This window comes from Leuresthes tenuis, unplaced genomic scaffold (assembly GCF_036924035.1).
Source record: "Leuresthes tenuis unplaced genomic scaffold, fLeuTen1.0.hap1 SCAF_5, whole genome shotgun sequence".
Lineage (NCBI taxonomy): Eukaryota > Metazoa > Chordata > Actinopteri > Atheriniformes > Atherinopsidae > Leuresthes > Leuresthes tenuis.
The window spans coordinates 14,477,508-14,493,557 of NW_027325359.1; the positions used below are offsets into that span (position 1 = coordinate 14,477,508).

Sequence of the window (16,050 nt, forward strand, 5' to 3'; positions counted from 1 at the left end):
CGTCGTCAGCCCCACCACACACACGTACACACACACGCGCACGCTTCAAGACCAATGTGGATATGCCTGTTTACTGTGCCCCTCTTGTTGGACTTTCTGTTACGGTGTTGAGGATCATTAGTTGCAGTGTGAAAGGTTGCGCAAGCCTCTTGGTGGATGTGATTTTTGCCAAACATCCGTGTGTGAGTGTGTGTTTTTCAATGGCCATTTTCATTTTACAGCTGCGGGCACCCAGTTGAAACGCTGGCTGCCACCACGTGGATCTTATTGTAAAGCCATCTGTCAGTGCTACCGAAAACCTTTGACCGGACATGAAAGTGATTGTGGTGAAGGCTGTGTGTCATTCTTAATCAGATCTTGTTAACGATGTAGTGTTTTTCATTAATCTGTATCATTCAGTAATATATTACAGACATGAAATATCATTACACCACTACAATATCAACGTGGTGTGTTAGATCTGATTGGAAGAACAGCTGAACTGAAATAAATCCCAGATGCAAGGAAAAAAAAGGATTTAACTAAAAGATATAATAGAATATAGATTAAGTTGTATAAGATAAGCCTCTCTTGGATAGCAACAGTCTCGCCCTGAAAGAGTGACAGAGTGGAAACGACATGCAAAAAAAAACAGAAAAGAAAAAAAAAACGCCTTGTTTGGAAACTAACCAAGGCTACTGTCATCAGGACTTGGCACAGGACTCGTTTCAACCCGCTGACCTGCATGGGCATCCCAAATGTTATTATTATGAGGAAATATCAATCCAGTTATCATTTGCCTGCATTAAAGTAAAAATAATGAAAGATCAAATCGAGATTCATAAAGAAATTTAACTTTGATTAACAAAGATAATCCATCTTGTGAAACTGTGCTTTTGACTTTTTCATCTTGTATTTATACACCAAAACGGGTCAAACTTTTAATCGTTTTGCATCCAAGAATACTCCCACAGAGCAGAGTGTCTGAAATTCAGCTGAAAGTGAAAAAAGGGCATTTCAAATGAACTGCTGAAAGGTTTGTATCGGGCACAATGGCGCTCTGGAGGAGGCTGGAGAAAAGAGAAAACTATTTACTACTGGAGAGGACTGTTTGGTGCATGTTAAACTTTGGCCAGCACTTCATTGTCTCTGGTGTCTATCATTTAATAGGCTAGTTGACATAATGAATGAGCCAGACCCACCTTCTGCCACTCCAGAAAGGCCCCAGCCTTATCTGAATTGAGAAGCACATTAGAGCCTCTCAGCCAATCACAACACTGCTCTGTAGCAAAGTGCAGGCCCAAAAGAGGAAGAGCAGAGAACTTTTGTCTTCCTCAGAGTTTAATGAAGTTGGCCTGGTCACTCAAGAAAGGATTAAAGGAGAATTTAGTGTCATTGAACTGCGACTGCTGAAGAGGGAACTCGAGTGTTCGGGTCACTGTGTGAGCAGCATGGTCTCAGTTCAGAGCTGTACCAGGAGGAATATGGCTGGTTTCCCTCCTGCTTTACCAGGCTTTGGGAGCTCAGGAAAGAGCTTTCTTATTGACAATCTGCTGAAGTCTCAGACACCCTTGGTCCGTACAGAAGGAGTTGCAAGTGGACACATGAGACGGGCAGCATGCGAACGCCCAAAGAGAACCTGGGGCCATGACCAAAGCCTGGCCCAAGGCACTCAGCAGGTGAAAGACATAGGAAGACAACTTATGCCAGGCTCAGGTAATTTTTGAAAAAATTATCGTTAATATCAGTATTATTAAATCAGATTTTATATGAACAAAATCTGATGTATTTAGATTATGAGAAGGATTTTAAATATGTGACTCCACAGTTTAACAACTTTCTTTTCCTCTGCAGAAAAAACATTGTTTAACTTGCTCATCATTGTTACTATTCATAGGCTTGATACAGTCGAAAGGTTTGTTACATTGATGTCACAGTTAATTGTTACTGTTAGCTGTTTAAATTCTCACCGGTACAATATAAAAATGTCTCCCAGTGACAGGATAAAACTGTCGAGGTTACAATGTAACAGTAAAGTTAATCAGAAAAATGAAAGATAAGCTTTGACAAGTAACATTTCAAATTTCTTTCAACTTGTTTTCTTTATGTTTTTTGTTTATTCAACATGAGAATGCACTTTTTTTTTTTACACCATAAACCTTTCAAATACATACAAATAAGTGAGATTTCTAATCATAGCTTGGTCATTAGCATCACCCTAGTAGGTCTTTTAATGCCTAAAAGTTGGCATTGATACAGTCGTACAGTTCTTTAAAGATCACACACATCCTCTATCAAAAAAGTTGGGACACCTGTAAATCGGAACTATTAGCAGGGTGCATTCACTAGCTATTAATCTAAACCCTATATCTAACCAAAAACAGTACCATAAAAACATTAAAGTATATATAACTTTGAAAATGGGTTAATTCTCATTTTCTTTCAATATATATATATATATATATATATATATATATATATATATATAGAGAGAGAGAGAGAGAGAGAGAGAGAGAGAGAGAGAGAGCGAGAGAGAGAGAGAGAGAGAGAGAGAGAGACTGGAATAAGTCAAGATTATTGGCAACAGTAACTTGATTGATGGGGACCAGTTCACCAGCCTGTGGACACTGTGTTTCCCAGTAGAGTAAAAATAGTTTCTCTACAATGTGAAACATCATCTATGATACTTAACATCTTTCAAATGTGCAAAGAAAGTGGAAAACACATTTATCCAAGACACAAAGCAGAAAACAAGACTATCCTCAACAAAAGTTGCTCATGTGCTGCTTGATCATGCAGGCAGATATGGCCAGTAATGACTTTCAGAGAATATGTGAGCTCTTACTGTTGTGAGAGCAAAAGAACGTGTAAAACTGGCATCCCTGACGGTATGGTTGCGTTGTCAAAAGAAAGTTGTTTTTCTTTTTTTTTCATTCAGTGACTGTTGTCTAGTTAAACTCAAGTAGTTTTTCATTTTAACCTCAACCAAGTGACGTCATGTTCTAAAACCAACCAGAAAGCGACAACATTTGGTTGTGTTTACATGTAACCATGGCAGCTGGCAAAATGCCACCCATGTGGGTGATGGTCATGTTGTAAAAATAATTAAGTTTACACTGAACCATTATTGTTTTCTAACCCTAACCAATTAACGTTATTGTCTAAATCCAACCAGGAAGTGGCAAAAGGGTTTCAATAAAGTGTTGTTGTGTTATTGATGCAACATATTTTGGTTTTGATCTCATGTTCCACAAAGGCCCATGCTTGAAAGTGCAGTGCTTATCTGATTTCTGTGACCGTTAGAGGTCTTGTTGCAGAAAATTATACATGGTTGCTCCCTCACTGTCACTGTATGATGGCGCAAACAAAGAAGATCCAGAGCATTGCAACCTTCTCTGTTTCCCAGCTCATTCAAAACAGATTGAGAAGAAGAGCAAAACTGCCTTGTGGTCTGAGGAAACTGTGAAACTTTGTAAATCGTGGACGCCACGTCCTCCGTGCAAAAGAGGAACGTCACCATCCAGTTTGATGTCGGCACATAGTCTAAAAGTTTGTGAAGCGCATAAGTGCTCATGGCATGAGAAATTCATTAATGCTGAATTATATATTGGCCTACACAGTTTGGGCCATACATACTTTTTTTAAAGAAAGTCTCAGTAAACAAACAAATTAATGAATAAATAAATAAGCAAATACATTTTTTTTCTTTGTTTCGTATGTCTTCTGTTGTATTCTCAGTTGAATGCAGACTTTAAATAAGTTGCACACAGTTGCACTCTATTTTATCTAAATTTGACAAAACATTACAACTTTTTGGAGACAACATTACACACGTCACACTGACATTTGCCAAAGGACTCTGTTTGACTTTCTCAATCTGTCTTTGCAGGTGTGCTGAGCAGTGTTTTCCTGCAGAGCCCGCAGTATCTGCTGGCATGCTGCGGTGGGTCCAGCCCCCCCCCTGTCTTCCCCAGTGAGTGTTTTATGCCTCATCAGCAATGCCTCAGCTGCTCTCTAAGCATAAGCAACAGGGTCTTCCATGGTCTCCTAAGCTAATTACTGATGCAATGCCAAAGAGCTAATTCTCCGTTCAACTCTGCACAGCTCTATTCATAACCATTCACGGCTGTTTAGGATGGGGAAAAGGGGTGCCATTGCAGGGCTTTTAAGAGTCCCTGAGGCCTCCTGTTTTGTACTTGCAAATACACACATTTACCAGTGCAAATATGCAGAGCTAATAAACATCTTGTCTACTGTCATATTAAGAAAATAACTACTTGATGTGAATTTTTACTGCCGAGTAAGACTAATTGTTCCAAAGCTTTGCTTTCCCTCAGCGCATTAATGAGTTTGATTATGAACTCCACAGTGTGAAGTTTAATTTTCAGGTCAAAATAAATGTGACAGTCTTCATAAAAGGTATAATTTCATTTTAAATGGGATTTTTCTCCTTGTGGAAAATGTAAATTTGTACTTAAAATGAATCATTGCATAATATTTAGGACTTGTTAGAGCGCTAGAACTATATGATACCGATAGAATATCACAGAACTGATTAAGTCAAGCGTTTGTCTTCTTTTGACATTGTTCCTCAGCAATTGGAAGTTATTAGTTGCTGTAACCTACGATGGCTGTCAAGACTTGTTGAAAAAAACACAAATCAGAAAGCCCTCATTCCACGAGTCCCCGGAGTCTTCTTAGTAGGTTGACACTTTCCCACAGTGCCTGGCAACAAAACAATGCTCATGCTGGCCGTGACCAATTGGCACTTTCACTCCACCATCCACACGCGACCTCACTGCAATTTTTCACCGCAGCAATGAACTCCACTAAGCACAAAAACTCACCCATTTCTCTGCAGAAGAGGGCTGGACGAGGAACATCCCCTGTCCATTGTGTGGCTAAAGAGCTTGGCTCACCAACCCCCCCTCCTTTCTCCTGTCCTTCAACTCTCATTCCTGCCCATTGGAGACCCCTTGACTAGGACATAAAGCATTCAATGAAAGTGACTTTTATAGACTTTTTCGAGCTCATCTTCACATACAAACTGGCTTCAAACCTGCAAGAGAAAAGATTTAGTGTTGGGCCACTGAGCCATCGAGTAATGGCATTTCTATTGTACAGCTCTATTGTTGGTGTCCCACCAGGCTCAATAGTTGGCCTACTAGGGTAGACACACACGTTGCCCAGGAATGACCTGGTAATCAGCTATTTAAGTGAAAGCTATTGAGCTTCAATTGAGAAGTGAGAAGCATGTCCAATCCCGTTTTGTGCTCCCTAGAGGTGGTCTATGTGCAGATTTGTCGTACAGATTAAAAAGGCAATGTTGAATGGATCTGATAAATTGCTCCACTTGACTTTTGTTGTGCATGCACCTGTGAGTGAAGCGGCGTGGGATTGGTCCTCACAGGTCACCAAATTCCTTATTTGTCAGTTGAAACAGCATTCTCCTCACTTTAGTCACCCCAAGTTTGTTAAATTGGACAAACAGATGAAAAGAGGAATAGAAAGGGAGTTATAAAGTGGATGTGATGAAAAACTGTTTGAACAGGGATTGAGTGATTGGTAAAGTGTTTATACTGATTTTGAATACAGTACAATCAGATACTACACTTGAATATATGAAAATAATCAATAATCTGTGTAAATGAACATTGTGTATTAATTATTAATTCAATTCTTTGATCTCAACACTACCTCTAAAGTTTCCTGACTGGTACAAATGTATCCTAACACACTCTATCAATGTCTATGGTTCAAATCAGTTACCTGCAAATCACCCAACATTTTTTTCATTTTATTTTCCAGAGGGAGCAAATGTTCAAATGTGGTCTGCTAACATAAGTCCTAAGTCACGTCGAGGGATCCTTAGGAGGGCTGTGTTCTCTGAAGAACAACGGAAGGAGCTGGAGAGAACCTTTCGGAGACAGAAGTACATCAGCAAAACAGACAGGAACAAACTGGCAGCTGATCTCAGTCTCAAGGAGTCACAGGTAATTACGTTGTCATCACCTCATTTCTGTCTCACACATTAGACAGCAGGAAAATAAGAGGAACTCTGAGCTAATGTGCTTGCACGGCTAATTCGTCTTCACATCCATGTTGAAGCTCACAAAATACTGACATTAGACCTGTTTACCTTTTCCAAGTTGAGTTATCGAGCTAATATCTGATAATTAGCATCTCTGGTGTGAACCTCATTAGTGCAAAAATGGAAAGTGAAATAAAAAGATGAAAAGTATACTGATACACAGTACAATGAGGTTTCCAATCAAAACGTCCTTATAGGTTGTTTGTTCACGCCCTAAAGTACAGGCCATAACGGCATCCTGTAAAGTAAGAGGCAAGAGGGAAATTCAGATCAATAAGTTGAGGGTTGAAATCAAAAATCCTTGATAAGAATTTTCAAACAATTATGGTTGGGGCTAAATACAGTATTTTAAAATTACGACCGCTTCATTTTCATTGACACTGTAAATGCAGCTGCTCTCGTTGCGTGTGCAAACGGCCCATGAAGTCATACTTGGAAGGAGGACAGTCTCCTCCTTCAGTCAGTATTCTTTATTCAGGCCAAGAAAAGTCAAATGTGAACTGCCTAACAATTTATTTTTTTCTTGATATAACTGTATTTCTTTTTAACATTAACCCTAGCCCTATAATTTATATGTTACCATAACTTCTAACCCTATAAATTCACAAGTTGAAGAAAACTGAAAAGGGAGAAATCATTCAAACTCATGGTGTTTCGCAGGGAAGTCCTCAGAGAGAAATTAACCTTAGGTTTACATGGACAGTTAAGTCAAGCTATGGTAGTTACCTCCACTCAGTCAATTAATTGGGCTCATCTTCTCTGTCCCAGTTTACAAGCACCGGAGGGGAAGTAGAATACCCAACACCAAGACACAGAAAATGATTCATTACATTCTGCAGCTTCACATTCAGTCATGTAAATATAGCCAGAATCACTGCACAAACATAGTATCTAAGTTATTGAATTGTGTTTTTTTTTTTTTTTTAGATGGCATTGTTGATACAGAATCAGGATTTTTTTTAGATCTCGACAGCCTGGAAATGCTTTCAATGACCATGAGGCTGACATGGGCTGATTTTCAGTAACACTTTCTGACGCGTTCAGTCATCTGACCAAAGAAACTAAAAATGAAGTGAATTAGAGCAGATTTATGGGGAAGTGGGCTGTAACAACACTTACATTTTACTTGATATTTGGTGTTACTAGCTTCGTCTTCTTCTGTGGTCAGAGACTGTGCAGCTTGGGCAGAGCTTATAGACCAGTTTGCGTCTGGTTGCAATAACTTATTTAAGTCCAACTGCTTTATCTGCGTGTGTTAGTGTTTTTTGTATAGTAAAGAGAGGGATTATCATATGTTCTATCATAATGTTGGGTTGGAAAACAAGTGGAGTAAACTAAATGCTTTCCCCCTCTCTTGCTGGTTTAGGTGAAGATCTGGTTCCAGAACCGCCGCATGAAGTGGAGAAACTGCAAGGAGAAGGAGGTTCATAACGTCCGCTCACCAATGGATGAGCTAATGGCCAGAGGTCTTTCTCAAGATGAGGAACCGTCACACAATCACACGAATGCAAAAGCAGAGAGCTCACTGCCGCAGAAGAGCACCACGGACACAAACGAGGCACTGAGGAGATGACGCCTAACAATCGCAAAACCCTCCACAAAGACTACAGCTCTGGGAGGGTTTTAGAAATCTGTGGATGGAATACGTCGTCTGTGTGGACTAACAGCGATGATACTAAATATTCTTTCCCGTTGTGTTGCATTGCCATAAATGTACTTAGATTCGACTGATTAATAAGTAATTAGGATTTCACTCACTTTATGAAGCAATTTCACGATTATTTCACTGTCAAAACTTTCCAAGAAAGATTCCCACACTTCGATTGTAATTGCAATCACTTAAAGGCCAAAATGAGTCATTACATTTACTGCATTTGAAATTCATATATATATATATATATATATATATATATATATATATATATATGTTGCGTGTCTTGGTTAAGCTTTACACTAACACTGTTCTAAAACATTCAAAATCTTTTTGAAGTCACATTTGAATCGCTATATGTTGTAAATACTGTTTTCTTCAACTTGAAAGCATAGATCAACTGTAAATAAAATGATTCACTAAATCACAATTTTCACATTGCTTATTCTAGCTGAAGACTAAGGAGCAAAGGCATTTTAATGTTAATGAACTCAATACTGTGTACCACGCCAGTTCTATAGATATATTCAGAAAAGGAAACCCCATAACAGAGACTAGCTTTATTTTCATTTGTTTGGACCTGTTTATGCTCAGTGATCCAAAGCAAAAAAGTTGAATTATCCATCACAGTAATTCTGCAAGAGGCACACACACTCCTCCATAGTGAATGCACACTTTAAATGCATTAGAGATAAGCACATGATGCAGAAACTTACAGTGTCGTTATAAGCAAATAAAAAGCAAACAGTTTCATTTTTTATCCAAATTTTTAACCACACTATGCTTTGCTATGACTGTCAACAGTCCAGTTCAGGAAGGGTGGTGCATTTCAGCACGCGGAGATAATTTCTGACTTTGCTGGCGTCTCTGCGGAAGCAGTAGAGCAGGTCATGTTGGTCCACAGGCTTGAATTCTTCTTGTGTATAAAATGAAAAGACGGAGGAGGGGACCAAACTGTCTGGAGAGATGTAGCCCACGGTGTTGCTAAGCACTCCTTCTAACTTCATCTGTGGTGGACAGGATCAAAGTCAAATAATTCATTCCTTCAAGAAGTGCATAATGAAGATAGATGGGTATAGACGACTGGTCATTACTCTCCATCAGCAAACAAACAAAAGAAAAAGAAAGACTAAGATTTCCACTGAATACAAAGTGGTAAATTAAAACTGCAGTGTGATACATTACAAACAGCTACATACATTACATGCAATGTAACTCTTTTTCTTTTTCTTATACAGGAATAAAAATATCCATTAGAAACAACAAATAAACTAATCTACAAGATCAGTAAATGGCTGAAATCTTTACCCTCTCAGCCATTTTCTCGACTCCATCCCTCAGTTCGTGGACCATATCTGTGATTTCCAGAGAATTGTTGTAGCTCTGGTGGTTGAAATCTTGATTCTGATCTTGAGACGTGCTCCAGTGCAACTCTAACAAGGGGTCGCTCCAGGCCACCAGCAGCCTTAGAATCACCTCAGTCAGTTCTTCTGGCTGTATGAGAGAGAAATGCTGAAAGAATTTTAGCCAATTGGGAAGTCATTCCAGGCACCTGTCCTGAAATCATCTCTTACAAAATACAGCAAGACTGCATGTGTGCATGCAAAGCCATAACCATGTTAAAAAATGAGCACTCACTCCGAGTCTTTGTGCATTCTCTTTGTCATCTGGTGTAATTATACCGTACGTGTGGCACCTCCGTCTTCCTATGACGTTCTTACTAGGAAAGAAAAAATGCTCCTGTGTAGACAGAAACACATACCGCACGGTGATATCCCTGCTTGAAAAATAGTCAGCTCAAACAAGGGTGATTGATGATGATGAATGTCTAACAAAGTGCTGTTGAAGAGTGATGGATGATCAGTGTCAAGAATGAAAAAAAAAACCCCACAAATTCAGAGTGCAGATCACTGGAGATGCCATGCATTCTTGAAGACTGTTGTATGACCCTGTCAAAGACATCTGCCAGGGAAGGGACACGGCATCCAGCCTGCCGATCGGGACAGATCGGAACGGTCCCAGCTCTCATGGAAAAGTGCAGAAACACCAGTGCAAGGAAGGCAAACCAAACTGAAAAGAAGAAAAAAAAAACTTAGGTTACTAAAAGTCTTGATTTTACTTTAAAGTTTTGCATTAGTAGAGCAATCTTACCTTTTTCCATGTTCCCTTTGTTGTAGTGGAGATGCTGAGCAGAGCTCTCCTGCCACCAAAGTTTGTCTTGCAGAGGACGAACATGTACATTTATGGTGCTGCTGATGAAACAAATTGGAGTATAGAGGGAAAATGAATTGGACTTTTCTCTGTGCGTCATATGTGTCGCCTATTTAGCTGCTTAGCCAAGAGCAGACAAGAGCAACTCGGGCGGAAAAGGTATTACACACTGTGGGCCGACGATTTTCCCTTTTTAAGTATTAAAATCAGTGTACTAAAAAAATACACATATATACTAAATTAATCACACAGATTTGTTGAGTTTGGCTCTGAGTCAAAATATGCCATAGTGCTTGTAGTGAGATGATACACACGACCAGAATTTCAAAGAAATTGGGTTGCTGTGTAAAAATGTGAATAAAAACAGGATCCAAGTATTTGAAAAGTGAATAAATCATTTTTTTTTTCAGACCACAAAAGAAAAAAATCCGACATTTTATTATTTAATCAAAAAATGTTTTTCTCATCTTAACTTAATTAGTTGTAACATGTTTCCAGCATTTTGTTGCTGTATATCCTCACTTTTATGTTGAATGATTCAACATTGTATCAGCTCGATAACGGCATTACTGCTCAGTTGAACACAGCACAATTCCTCTTAAGAAACATTAAAAACCAAGAGCTTAGGCTAAGAATATCAAGCATCAGAGATTAGTGCACCTTTCAGAGATTTAAATCCCATCCTTATTTTTCATGACCGACTCAGACTCCGGCTGCGTTTCGCTGGATGGAGGTTTTGCTTTGCTTTTATCTTAAACCTACCCCCAAAAGGTTCTCTATTGGATTAAAGTAAAGCAGCATACTTGGCGAGGTCAACTGTTTCCTCCTCAGGAGCTTGTGTGGTTTTGGATCAGTATCAATCGAAACATTAGTTTTTTACAAAAAAATAAATAAAAAGAGATTTTAGGAATTTATCTTGTCAGATTTTTTGTCTCATCTCATCCCCCAAATATCCTTTTCCCACTTCTGCAGCCCCACTGCAGCTTCTCAGTAAGGACACTGCATTCACAACAGTAGTTTTGTGCAGATAGAAGCAGAACCTACTAGATTCCATCTGAGCTGTACAAATTTAACTTGGTTTCATCTGACCAAAAAAAAAAAACCTGCTCCCAGTATTCAATTTTCAGCCAAAGAGCAAGAAAAGATTTATTATTTACAACAACCTCCAGAAAGGTTGCTTTTATGCATTGACCTTCTGACTGTTTTGGGTTTTCACAGAGACTCCACACCTAAACCCTGAGCCAAAACCTAGCAAAGCCTGGCAGTTCAAAGCTGTTGATTATGCAACTCTCCACCCCGACATCAGTCAAAGAGGACAGACACCACTACTCTGTGGGACAATGGCTTCTTCGGTACCTTTAGATTACTACTGCAACTCTCTGTTTTTTATCGCTTCATTTATTTATCTATATTTACCCATTTTTGTTTGCCATTGATCTTCTTTAAACCATAAACTCTCAATTGTGATTTTCAAGTCCTCTATATATTCTTTTCCACGTGGAGCCATAATGAAAATCTAGAGAGACATACAACCCAAAGGCCCAAAACTGATAAATAAAGCACGTTTAAGCAGGTCGGGGGATTTGGGTTAATAAAAGGTGCATCTGCTTTTGTTGCTTTATGTTTAAACCTCCAGATCTTTATTCAAATCAGTCTCCTTCTATTTTTTTTGTAAGTGCCTGAAGATTCTATTTGTCAAATAATGTAACCACCAGATGAGATCTAATTGAAATCATTGTGGAGCGTGATGTGCCTATTTTACAGTAAACAGCCATCACAGTGTTGTTTGTATCGAGCGCCTTTCCTCTGACAAATATCTCCCAAATGTTAATAATTAATAATAAAAAAAAAAGAATATTAAAGTCATACATTTCTTTGTAATAAAATCTTGACTCGAACAAGCAAGTCCACTCTTAAAAGTGACACTAAACTGAGATGAAAACAACTGAGACTACTATAATCGTATCACATTAAACTGTGAAACAGTGACATTACACTACATGGAGTAACAATGAGACGCCACTGGTGTTCAACTGCCCCCCCAAAGGGAAAACACACTCGTATATTTGAGATCATTAGTGCTCAACTAATAATAATCAAGCATTCACTTATTCTAATTTGTAAGACAGACCATTATCTGTGAAGAGTACAACGTGAAGCTGAATAGTACATAGATAAAAAGGTATTGGACAAGCTCATTGTTCAGCAACCCCAGCTTGGTCTTTTCAGCTTGGTTTTGAGAACAAGGCTTTTCACATGTAAAGTGGGTGATTTATCTTCTCATTAGTGCTACCTTGTACTGGCCTTCTGCTGTGAATATAGTCGTGAGTCATCCTCAACAGATGGACATCGTGTGCAGAGCCACTTAGCAGGCAAAGGAGGCATATAAATGTACGGTGTATGTCCACATTGCATAATACACCGTTTCTGAACACTTTTCTTTTGCTTGCAAATGGTACTGCAGCTCAACATCAGTGCTATGGTTTCCTTTTAGTCTGCCACCTGGTGGTGATGGAAGGAACCTGCAATTAGAGCAACAGGTTAAAAGCCTCCCGACTGGCCATTCTCTTTACTTTACAAGGAATTTCAGTGTGTTGATGACATGTGCATCATATATAATGAGAGTAAGAAGCAGGATCATAAAGAATGTTAAACATCACAATGAGAAAAGTGGCTTTATAAGACAAATATTTTATTGACATCTATTCTACAAAACACACAAAAAGGATGCCATAAATACGCCATTATCCTTAGAGAAAATAAAATATATAAATCTAGATTTAATAATACTATTTACAAGTTTGAGTGCATGATATTACAGCCTGCTAAGAAAGCAGAAATGGGACAGTGAGATGGAGAAAGTAACAGAGGTAGTGGTTTGGCTTCGTCTCCTTTTAGAAATGCCACTTTAAATCTGTTACTAAAAAAAAAAAAAACGTGTCCGTTTTTAAATTATTTACACTTCCAAACAGATGTTGGGCTCCACTTTTTCACTGCACTCTTAACATCTGTGGTGCTTCCACTTGCGAGTGGCCAGTGCAATGCCTGCGTCCTTTTTGTGCCAGGGGAAGAGGCGAGTGAGAACAACGCTGCCGTCGGGCTGAACGGAGCCAGTCAACACGTAAAGCTGCGAGCGACCTGGACGCACTATGGCACTGGCACATCTGAGGTTGATGAGGAGCCACTGCTGGAGAAGATGCTTGGTGTCATAAGGCATCAGCGGTCCCTGACGTATAAACTCAACTCTGCCCTCGACCTGAAATTCTGGCACTCCCGTGGGAAGGCGATGGCGATGAATTTTGGCAGTCACAGCTGTGGAGAAAAGAAGAAAATTAAGATCTGGAAAAAAAACGGATTTATGACACAAAGCAGGACGATAAAACAGAGGTTTATTCATTTGAAAACTTACCGAAGTCATGATGGCAAAATGCACTCATGACTGTTTTCACTGCAGGGTTATCTTCAACAGAAGGACACATTTGGCAAGCAGGTTGGGGTAAGCCTGTGATTTAAAAAAAAGAACATGATTTAATCAAAGGGAAATCATAATGACTAAAAGAAGTAAAAAAAAAAAAAAAAAAAACAAGCCCATAATTGCGTGGCAAAATTTGAATGGCAGACTATCGGTCAATGATCCTTACCTTTGGCAAAGCGGCTAAATTTTGCATGTGGAGTCAGACACGTGTCTTCCTCAGCAGGGAAGCGGTCACAGTCAAGGGCCTCAGGCCATAGGTGCCCCTGACAGGCGAGCACTGGGGCACAGCTGTCCCTCACTGCCACACACAGGCTACGGCAGGGCTGGATAAAACTGAGGAAAGAAAAAAATGTAAGTCTGTGTTTTACAAATCCAGAAGGAATGAACAACAAAAAATTTTAAAAAAAATAGTATCTACTTACGTGTCAAGACAGACGGGAGCAATGATGGAGCAAAGAAAGGCCTGGGCTTGAGGGTGGCAGCCTGTCTGCAATAGGGGTCTCCAATCTTCTGAACGTGGCACCACCTCACCTTCAAGGTTACTGTGGCCCAAAAAGTTGGGCAGCCGCATCTCTGAGTATCCAACATCTTTGCAGACCTTCATCTGGTTGGGAATGGTAACACAACGAGTGGACTGACCCATGTCAAATGCCAGTAAAGGAGATGCCAGAGCTAAGGCCGCGACAGCGAAGAAAGCAGCCATATCTGTAAGGCTGGCAAGTCCAGGGAGTAAACGAGGCGAGTGGATGAGCTTTCTCTGAGGATGTCTGTCCTCTGATGGCACTGCCTCTGATGCAGCTTTCTTAAATACAGCAAGTTCAGCCAGCCCCATCAGTCTGTAAGTCTGTTATCAACAACCTATCAAAAGACGTAGAGACGGTGTGTTTGGAGACAACGGCTTGTTTTGTGATCACTGCAGACAGAGAGGGGGCAGAAAGCAGATGGAGGGTGTGTGGGCTAGGGGGCAGGGAGGGGGACAATGGCAATCACAAGCCAGCCTTCACTGAGACAACTCCAGTCTGATTCATTTACTCATAAAAGTCACAAGTGAAACCAAAATGTGAAAACCTCAAGAAAGAGAACATAAAACATATCCCTCGCATTCACTTTGAGGTTTGATCAAGAAAAAGTTGACAGTCTCTAATTAGCAAAGCATAATCCCAGCCCAAGACCTTTGCTTATCCGTTTTTATGCTTAAAAAAATAAATCGCATGTAAAGCGTAAAGCTTTATAAAAATCCACATAATTATACATGTATTAAAGTCAGAATTGCATTCAATTTAAAATTGATCTTTGCAATAAATATCCGAAAAAACGCAGCATCTGCGGTCAGGTAGACTTATACAAAGCAGCAAAGATGCCAAGATCATATGCGAGAGATACAGACAATCATTCATGTATTTAACAACAGAACTACATTACATTACAACATATTTGTTTGGATGCTCTGTCTCCAGATTGAGATGTGTATCTGCGGCCGATGCCTGCAGGGTTTTTTACTCTCAAATCAGAGAACTCTACAGCAACCAGTCTGTTAGGGACTCATGTGGCTTCAGAGAGACCAGTAAAGTAAAGTCCACTCTGATTGGACCGACTCCCCTTTATGTGGCTGTATACCAGCACTGTCTGCAGCGAGGATAATGTACATGCAACCAGACAGAGCTTTTTCAAATTGTTCAGCCTGATCTGTTGAGTGGAGGCTGGTTCCAGATCGGGTAGACGAGTACAGCCCATAAGAGGGGACTAACTGGGCAATTAAAGTCAGACTAATTTGGGAGAACAATAGATCCACACATTTAACAAGCCCCCCCTGCCAGGAGCCCAGCAGGGGTCTGTTGTTGGGCCTAATGGCTGCCCTGTAGACAGTGTGTCTGTCTTGGTAATGTGTTGCCAACCCAGACCTCAGTAAATGAGAAGATGATTGTGGGTTGAGCTGAATGGTTGAGCACCTGTCTGTCAAAAAAGACGAGACAATTCAGTCTAAATAATTATCCAACAAGACCGATGATCAAAGGGTTGAAGCATGGCTACAATTCTCGAGAGGTTCAAAGTTATCAAAAGGAAACTTTTTAATACATTTGTCCTGCTCCAACTCACAGAACAGTAAAAACACAAACTTTTTTTTATGTTTTGGCCCGAAAAGCAACATTTAAAATGACAACAGTGCAAATCTGTTTTAGACCACCTCACTAATCACTGCATTTGTACAAAGTTATACTACTCAAGCTTAACAAGAGAGGTTTTCCTGTTCATTTTTACCAATGATTTCAGCTGCTCAATAGCTCAAACCCTCCTCTGCTACATTTTTGCATCATAATGCACCAAATGGGTGATGGGTCTGGATTGCAGGCAGATCAGTTGAGGTCAGAGCATTTTTTTGGCATCATTTCACAGAAATAGGCAAGGCCCGTGTTGCTCAAACACATGAATTACTCATCATTAATGGTGCCATCACCCATGTGCATTGTACCCATATTAAGATACACTAATATCCCCACACGTCATCGCTTGTACTCTCACTGATGAAAAGACGGATGTTCCCCCCCTCCTCCTCCTCTTCTTTAGCTCAGACGGGGCAGGATAACAAGATTTAAGATCAAATTCTGACATCTGTCATCTCGTGTTTTTTTAAGGTTTGTTTGC

The 16,050-nt window shown here is 39.8% G+C and overlaps 3 protein-coding genes across 3 annotated transcripts; 1 reads left to right on the plus strand and 2 right to left on the minus strand.

Annotated features, from left to right (window-relative positions):
• The first annotated feature begins 1,430 nt into the window (after positions 1-1,430).
• On the plus strand, positions 1,431-7,725 carry dbx2 (developing brain homeobox 2). The gene is made up of 4 exons (XM_072385247.1): positions 1,431-1,695; positions 3,869-3,952; positions 5,788-5,972; positions 7,437-7,725. Exons 1-4 carry the CDS (start codon positions 1,431-1,433, stop codon positions 7,641-7,643), a joined length of 741 nt encoding a protein of 246 aa, XP_072241348.1. The 3' UTR covers positions 7,644-7,725.
• A 725-nt stretch (positions 7,726-8,450) lies between these two features.
• LOC140306493 (prolactin-like) lies at positions 8,451-9,882 on the minus strand. The gene is made up of 5 exons (XM_072385109.1): positions 9,873-9,882; positions 9,613-9,791; positions 9,360-9,461; positions 9,030-9,215; positions 8,451-8,728 (listed from the first exon to the last, which is right to left on the minus strand). The coding sequence occupies exons 1-5, from the start codon at positions 9,880-9,882 to the stop codon at positions 8,519-8,521; spliced, it is 687 nt and encodes a 228-aa protein (XP_072241210.1). The 3' UTR covers positions 8,451-8,518.
• A 3,040-nt stretch (positions 9,883-12,922) lies between these two features.
• Positions 12,923-14,153, minus strand: szl (sizzled). Its single transcript, XM_072385248.1, has 4 exons — positions 13,830-14,153; positions 13,574-13,740; positions 13,342-13,434; positions 12,923-13,244 (listed from the first exon to the last, which is right to left on the minus strand). Exons 1-4 carry the CDS (start codon positions 14,108-14,110, stop codon positions 12,934-12,936), a joined length of 852 nt encoding a protein of 283 aa, XP_072241349.1. The 5' UTR covers positions 14,111-14,153; the 3' UTR covers positions 12,923-12,933.
• Between the last annotated feature and the right edge of the window lie 1,897 nt (positions 14,154-16,050).

Bases quoted from the DNA above. Each gene is read 5' to 3' on its own strand.
- szl (XM_072385248.1), bottom strand. From the start codon at position 14,110: ATGGCTGCTTTCTTCGCTGTCGCGGCCTTAGCTCTGGCATCTCCTTTA. The intron at 13,741-13,829 runs GTAAGTAGATAC...TTCTTTCCTCAG, and splicing joins GCTCCCGTCTGTCTTGACAC to TTTTATCCAGCCCTGCCGTA. The intron at 13,245-13,341 runs GTAAGTTTTCAA...TTTTCTCCACAG, and splicing joins ATTTTGCCATCATGACTTCG to CTGTGACTGCCAAAATTCAT.
- LOC140306493 (XM_072385109.1), bottom strand. The intron at 9,216-9,359 runs GTGAGTGCTCAT...TCTCTCATACAG, and splicing joins AGAATGCACAAAGACTCGGA to CCAGAAGAACTGACTGAGGT. The intron at 8,729-9,029 runs GTAAAGATTTCA...TGTCCACCACAG, and splicing joins TCGAGAAAATGGCTGAGAGG to ATGAAGTTAGAAGGAGTGCT.
- dbx2 (XM_072385247.1), top strand. From the start codon at position 1,431: ATGGTCTCAGTTCAGAGCTGTACCAGGAGGAATATGGCTGGTTTCCCT. The intron at 1,696-3,868 runs GTAATTTTTGAA...CTGTCTTTGCAG, and splicing joins ACAACTTATGCCAGGCTCAG to GTGTGCTGAGCAGTGTTTTC. The intron at 5,973-7,436 runs GTAATTACGTTG...TTGCTGGTTTAG, and splicing joins TCAGTCTCAAGGAGTCACAG to GTGAAGATCTGGTTCCAGAA.